This window comes from Bidens hawaiensis, unplaced genomic scaffold (genome assembly GCF_021521415.1).
Source record: "Bidens hawaiensis isolate Kalapana, Puna unplaced genomic scaffold, B.hawaiensis_p1.1 tig00007743_1, whole genome shotgun sequence".
In the NCBI taxonomy this organism is placed as follows: domain Eukaryota; kingdom Viridiplantae; phylum Streptophyta; class Magnoliopsida; order Asterales; family Asteraceae; genus Bidens; species Bidens hawaiensis.
The window spans coordinates 875,692-882,812 of NW_027491538.1; the positions used below are offsets into that span (position 1 = coordinate 875,692).

The window sequence follows — 7,121 nt, forward strand, 5'->3', positions numbered from 1 at the left end:
AAATAATATATACATAAAAAATGAAGGATTAAAGTTGTAACAATTCTTTTATTTTACAAAAGTTATTTAAAGTTAAGGGGTATATGTTGTAAATATTTTGAAAAAATATGGAATGCATGTGAGTTTTTATGTTAGAAAGACTATTTTGTCATTCTTTAAACTTGTACCATGTGCTTAAAACTTTGTAAAGTACTTAAAATCACGGTCTTAATTTGCCCTTCATTGCCATATTATATATAGTATAGATTAATACGGTTTATCAAGGTTTCAAAGATATATGTATTAATATTTACGTGTATACAGACAACCTTAATTTGTTGTAATATTAGCTACTTAGCTTGAGATTTTCTCAACGACGATATCAATGACGAGTATTTAAAGATGGCTGAGAAAACAACGAGAGATGCGTTGGAGAATTTTTGCATGGGTAAAATTTAAATTGTTTGTATTAACTATTGTTTTTAATATAAATATTGTTTAATAATTTATTTGTATAGGGATAATACACTCGTCGTTATCTGAGGATTCCTATTTCAAACGACCTGACTCGCATATATGATGTACACGAAAGCAAACATTATTTTCTAGGCATGATCGGGAGTATAGATTGCATGCATTGGGAGTGGGCCAACTGTCCAACCGCATGGCGAGGTCAATACACTCGTGGTGACCATGAGTGCCAACGGTTAGTCTTCAAGCCATTTGTTCACGCGACTTCTGGATTTGGTCAGCCTACTTCGGCTCAGTCGGGTCCAACAACGACACAAACGTTCTCAACGCGTCACCCGTGTTAGAGTATTACATCAGCCGTAGCATACCGGTCTTACCGTTTTATGCCAACGATACCTTCTATCGTCAGGATACTATTTGGGAGATGGGATATATCCAGAGTACTCGATCATCGTCAAGACGGGTTCAAGACCCTATCGAATAAAAAAGAGATTATTTTAAGAAGAAGCAAGAGTCCGCGAGAAAGGATATCGAGAGGTGTTTCGGAGTTCTAAAACAACGTTGGCATTATGTGAAAAACCTATGTCGTGTATGGACGTTGGCAAAAATGAGCGATGCCATGTATACGTGTATCATATTGCATAATATGATTTTAGAAGACGAGGGAAAAGCAATATGTCAACACTATATACCAGGAAGCGTTCCAGAACAGTCCCCTGAACCAACCTAAGACCAACGAACGTATAACATTCACTAGCTCACATCAAGTGATATACATAACCAACTGAAGGCGGTTTGGTTCAACACGTGTGGGATAATCGTCCCGTTGAGGACGAAGAGGAGGACGGAGAGGAGGAGGAGGACGAAGACGAGGACGGGGACGAAGACGAAGGTGAAGACGAATAGATTAGTATTTTTATTTGTATTTTTATATGTATTTTGTTGTGGTGTGTTTTTTTATTATAATTTATTTTTATTATTTGTGTGTTTTTTTTAGTTTTATGTATTTATTTTTTAGTTTTAATACATTTTTATTTAATTATTAAAATAAACTGGTTTTTATTTAATTAGTTTAATTATAATAAGAAAATAATAAAAACAGAAACTGTGGGCCCAACTTGTAGCCCCTGCACCATTACACCCCAAAAACAATTTCACACCATTTGCTGACTGGGCGTCACGTGTCACAATTCGCCCCCAATTGTAGTCCTCCACTACACATAGCCCTAGGGGGTGTTTGGCCTAGCTTTTTTAACAAAGCTTATAGCTTATTTAGCTTTTTTTTACAAACTAAGCTTAATTTAGTGTTTGGTTTAGCTTTTTAAGCTTATGCTTATGAGCTTATATAAGCTCATTTAGAGAAGCTTATGTGAAGATAGTATTTTAGCTTATTTGAATAAACTTATTTGTTTAAAATTGTATGTTACTCATTTGCTCTCAAGTGGTGATGATTAGTAATTATTGAAGCAACAAATTAAAAAATAATGAATTTGACAACTTATTAAGACACATAATTAACTTGTAGAATATAAGTTAATTCAAACACTTAAAAATGCATAACACCCCCTTCCACCCAACAAAGCCTTTCAAAATATAATAATAATAATAATAATAATGCCTCGAAGCATATCGAGGTCTCCGACGTCTTACCGGCGGAGATACTCGCCGTCTCCGGTCAGCCGCCGTAGACGGAGGGATCGCAGCCGTTCGCCTTACACTCACAGCAGCAGGTCAGTTTAATTTCTGTGATTCAACTATTTTACTTCATATCGCTCTATTCATAAAGAATCATTAAAGACCGAATATAAATTTATATATTTATCAATTGAGTGACGGATTGTATGCCCAACATAATTGCCTACATAACCCACAAAAATTAAGTTCAATTTGAGTGTCAAACTGTAGAATAATGAAATTCAGTTTTAAGATTATTAAAGATGAAAATTTTTTAATATATATTTTAATAAACAAAGAAGCCGAATTTAAGGTAGATTATATGGTTTTGTAAGTCATGTTGTTTACTGTGTCAAGTAGGAGAAGAAGTCATTCGGGTAGCCCTCGTCGCCGTAGAAGTCGGTCGCCGGTTTCTAGACATAAGAAAAGTCGGTCTCCAACACCGCCTAGGCGTCACAGAAGGCGAAGAAGCAGGACGTCTTCACCGAGTCCTGTTGGGTCTCCAAGCCCGAGTAATGAACGCAAAAATGCCCTTGAAAAGTCGAGAAAGGAAATGGAAGAAAAGAAAAGGTACACAAAACTTTGTTTTTTTGGTCGAGTGTTGTTTTTTTCTTACTTTATGTTGATTTTTTCATAAAAAATAGTAATGAGGCGCATTTGATCGGGTATTGTTGGTTTTAGTTTTTGAATGGTAGGGTCTTGCTAGTTATCCTTGGCTTAATATGTGAGTTTGTATTGATTTATAGGCTATGAACTTGTTGCGGTGAATGCGTAAATATGTGATATATAGACTAGCCTAGTTAAACTTTATTGGAGCATTACTTGCTTAGTAATTTTGAAAATATATAAGGTCAAAGTCAGACCTATGCAACTCTGTGAGTCTGTGTAATGCCAGTTAATTTCAAGAGGCAAAGCTGTGTAGTTTAGACTGGTTTTCTTAGGAGTTTGCAGCTATCTCAACTCATGATAATTAGGAATGGAACATTTTTATCAATTAATGAGTTGATTTGGCTTGGTGCTTTTTGTATACTTTGAGATGGTTTTGCAATCTGCTACATGTTAACTTCACTTGGTTTTAATTGCATCTAATGCTTCCAATGTAGTGCATGCTTATATGAATGTGAAATAGGTTAAACTGTTAACTGTATAATATTGTAGCGTTTTGCGGTCTGTCTCATAGAACTAACATAACTTAATTTGTCAACTTCCTGAAGTAACTTTGCTCAATGTTATATGTGGAATCACCACTGTAAGTGTAACACCCCTTTCCCCATGTAGAAGGGGATGGCATGACAACCATCAACAAACATAACAGATTGCAGTTTACATATGGCGGGCACCGATCAGCAGATATCCAAACATGTAAATTATAATAATGCACTAGATTTTCATGTCTAAAGTCTAAACATCTAGGGTTCTATGATTTCACCAGTGAACATACAATCCAACTGCTGCGTTAAAAAATATTTGCTCAGGAGCTGTAAATACTATTCTACTATTATGATGCGCCAAAAAAATACTATTATACTTTATATCTATTCTACTATTATGTTGCTTGTTTTTGGAGCCGGGGGTCCCTTGGAAACAGCCTCTCTATTCCCTAGTGATAGAGGTAAGGTTTGCTTACATCCCACCCTCCCCAGACCCTACTAATAGTTTTTTGCTATGTGTGGGATTTACTGGGTATGACTGTTGTTGTTGAGCTGTAAATAACATAACCCTAAAGCATTAGCATAATTATAAATCATAAATTTATCAACATTGTCAAACATTGTCAAGTAAGAAGTATGGGACTATGGGCCCTTACCTCCATGGATACCTAAAATGCTGGATACAAATAACCCATTAGATGTCATCTACCAAATATAATATAATATAATATAATATAAATACTGTTGTATATTAAATAATCTCATTATCTTTTTTTTTTTGTAAGCCAGTGATTTGTTATGATAGTCTAGGAAGTTTTGAATTTATCTGGTTTAAGGTTACGTATTCTTAACTTATGGTTGATAATCATATAATATATAACTTCAAAACTAAAACGAAATATGTGGATGGTTACTCACCGAGTATCTAGAGGATGAGTTCACCCAGTGATCACTCCAAGTGTGTTTTTTCAATATTAAATTTAAACATTTTAAATTTTGTTCAACTCTCTGCTTTTTTCTTGTTTTTTTTTGTTTTTGTTTTTTTTGTTTTTTGTATTTGTTTTTAGGTAAAAACGGGAGCATAAATAGAGAGTTTACAAAACCTAGAAAGTTAGGTTTCTATTTAGCTTCCATTCTATTATATCCGTAGAATTTATTTATTTACGTATTATTTGTTATTTAATATGGGTTATTATAATTATTATTTGAAATCAAATTTCAATTTACAACAAAATCTACATTGCTTCTAATTTGAAGATTTGAAAAGAACTTGACTATCTGTATATGTTTTAAGGCTTGAAAAGGAAATGGAGCTCAAAATTTTAGAAGAGGAGACAGCAAGGAGAATAGAAGATGCAATTCGAGCGAAAGTTGAGGAGAAACTGAAGTCAGAAGAAGTCAAACTAGAAATAGAAAGGCGAGTAGAAGAAGGCCATAAGAAACTTTTTGATGACGTGGAGGCTCAACTTGAACGAGAAAAACAAGCAGCCCTTACTGAAGCAAGACAGAAAGAGGTGATCACTCTTTTCATATAGCCGGGTTGGGTTAATGGGTCAAAACGGGACAATGTGTAATCTGGTTCAAAACATGCCGGGTTAGGCTGGACTGGTGTAACTCCCCAAAACCCGAACAAAAACTTAGTTTTAAAAGTTCAAATCGCATTTACAAGTTTCTAAACATAATTCAGCTTTTGTTAAAACACGTACTAAAAACAGTCAGCTTTAGTTGGTGAGTCTATAATTTATAAAATCACACACTGCATATCATAATCATTATCTATCATGCAATATCACATTTTAATAACTCACCAATGGTTCAATGATGTGAACCACACTGAAGTCACACTTTAACCACTGTCCGTATAACCGAACCGCCTTATTAACACACATTCTAAGCATCATTAGAACACACATTTAAGGTCAAATAACTGAATAAGCTATATCGTAACCTGATTAAAACCCTCTAGGCATCTACCAAAACAAGCACTGAAAGCCCACATGTATCACTTTCCTGGTTACTCGTTACATCACACTATAAGCGTTTATTAACATTTTTCACCTTAAAAATACACATTATACGTGAATCAGCTCAAAACATGTAAAAACAAAAAAAGAAGGCTTATAGTAGGACACATAATTATCCACACATACACACATAATTAGTTAATTAATTGAAATTAATTAACTGACATTTTAACTGAACTCCTTTTAGATTGTCATACATTTAATTTAATTTTGAGATAGTTAACTAACACACGTATTGCTAACATTGGTCTTGTTTAGTCGTTTACACAGATGCACATTAGTCACATATTCAAATAAATAAATCTCACTTCACTTTGTTGTAGATGTGAACTCACTAATTTTTATTTAATTCAACTAAAACTAACACCTGTAAACCGGGTGTTACAGCTGGGCTCGGTTGACCCAGAAGCACATTTATGTCCATTTTAAATCTTTTAAGATTAGGAAAACAACACTATTAGTTATTACCATAATCAGATAAAAACTATTTAGGAGGGTTGTATGAAATAAAAATAATAATGAAAAATTTATTAATATGCAGGAGAAAGCGAGGAGAGAGCGAGAAGAGCTTGATAAAATGTTGGAAGAGAATAGAAGGCGAGTAGAAGAAGCTCAAAGAAGAGAGGCGCTCGAGCTTCAAAGGAAAGAGGAGGAAAGACACAGAGAGCTTGAACTCATTCAAAGACAAAAAGAAGAGGCAGCTATTAGGAAGAAGCTTGAAGATGAACAAGAACTTTTCAAGCTTTCAGCAAAACTCAAATCACGATAACAAACCTACTCTAGAAATCAATCCAGCATTATTGTTATGTCCAGGTAATGATCCAAATTTTATCTTTTGATAAATCCTCTGTTACTTGGTAGTTAACCATGATAAATGCTTTGTTTTTTAAAAGGATTTACCTTTTGTTGAATGTAAGCTGAATAATTTTTTTAAGTACTATAAACTAAGCTCCGCAGCTTTTTTGACTAGTCAAAGGTTTGTGTTTGTTTGACATTCTTTTTCATGCTTTCAAATTAGTAAGGAGGTGTCAAAATGGGTTGTGTTTGTTGATTCATGGGTTGAACCGTCGGACTCAACAAGAACTTGAAAATTGTATCAGACACATGAGTTTTCATGGGTCAAACATGACCCGTTTACAACAAAATTACAAATGTATAAAATTTCCAGTTAGTTTAAACTATGAACCTCAATGCTAATTTCTCTTTCGTATTCTACCTTTTGGCATAACATATACAATTAGTTTAAGTTATGTGATAAAACATATATATTTATCCATTTATAAAAATAAATGGGTCAACCCACGCACCTGTCAAGTCGATCTGAGCACAACACGTTTAGCTAAACGTTTTCACAGGTTCGACTAAACTCGTATAGACTACGTGTTAGATTAATGCCATACTTACGTGTCGTGTCAAGAGTCCACACACCCGTATCTGTTGGTGGGAGTGTGTCTACTTACAAACACTTCTTTATCCTGTTATCCATATTTTGAAGAGCAATTAACATGTTAAATTTGATTACATTACTGCATTATCATATCATTATTATTACAATAATGATCCAAAATTATACCAAAAAAAAAAATTTAGGCTGGTTTTCTTTCATTTACTGGATTACACTAAACTTTTCCATTCGAGATTTAAAAGATGTTTATCTTTAAAACCAAGTTTATAACCAAAATCTGACTATGTGGTTAATATTGATGTTTTAAGTGGGAATCTTGTATTTGGATTACATTTGAAGCTCTAGTTACTTTGAAAATGGTAGCATTCAATAACTGCAATATTGTCTATTATGTATGAAAATATGCATGCCAGCATG

The 7,121-nt window shown here is 33.9% G+C and overlaps 1 protein-coding gene across 3 annotated transcripts; it reads left to right on the forward strand.

Moving 5' to 3' along the window:
- Nucleotides 1-2,054: 2,054 nt before the first annotated feature.
- On the forward strand, nucleotides 2,055-6,263 carry LOC143635948 (uncharacterized). Of its 3 annotated transcripts, none has more exons than XM_077103653.1 (4): nucleotides 2,055-2,180; nucleotides 2,482-2,694; nucleotides 4,570-4,789; nucleotides 5,841-6,263. In XM_077103653.1, exons 1-4 carry the CDS (start codon nucleotides 2,065-2,067, stop codon nucleotides 6,066-6,068), a joined length of 777 nt encoding a protein of 258 aa, XP_076959768.1. In that variant the 5' UTR covers nucleotides 2,055-2,064; the 3' UTR covers nucleotides 6,069-6,263. The 3 variants fall into 3 exon arrangements, with proteins under 3 accessions (XP_076959768.1, XP_076959769.1, XP_076959770.1); XM_077103654.1 differs by having other exon boundaries at nucleotides 2,056-2,180; nucleotides 2,485-2,694; XM_077103655.1 differs by having other exon boundaries at nucleotides 2,056-2,180; nucleotides 2,488-2,694.
- The last annotated feature ends 858 nt before the right edge of the window (nucleotides 6,264-7,121 follow it).

Excerpts from the sequence above, each read along its gene's own strand:
- LOC143635948 (XM_077103653.1), top strand. The coding sequence starts at position 2,065 with ATGCCTCGAAGCATATCGAGGTCTCCGACGTCTTACCGGCGGAGATAC. Across the intron at positions 2,181-2,481 it reads CCTTACACTCACAGCAGCAG|TAGGAGAAGAAGTCATTCGG; the intron begins GTCAGTTTAATT and ends TACTGTGTCAAG. Across the intron at positions 2,695-4,569 it reads GAAATGGAAGAAAAGAAAAG|GCTTGAAAAGGAAATGGAGC; the intron begins GTACACAAAACT and ends ATATGTTTTAAG.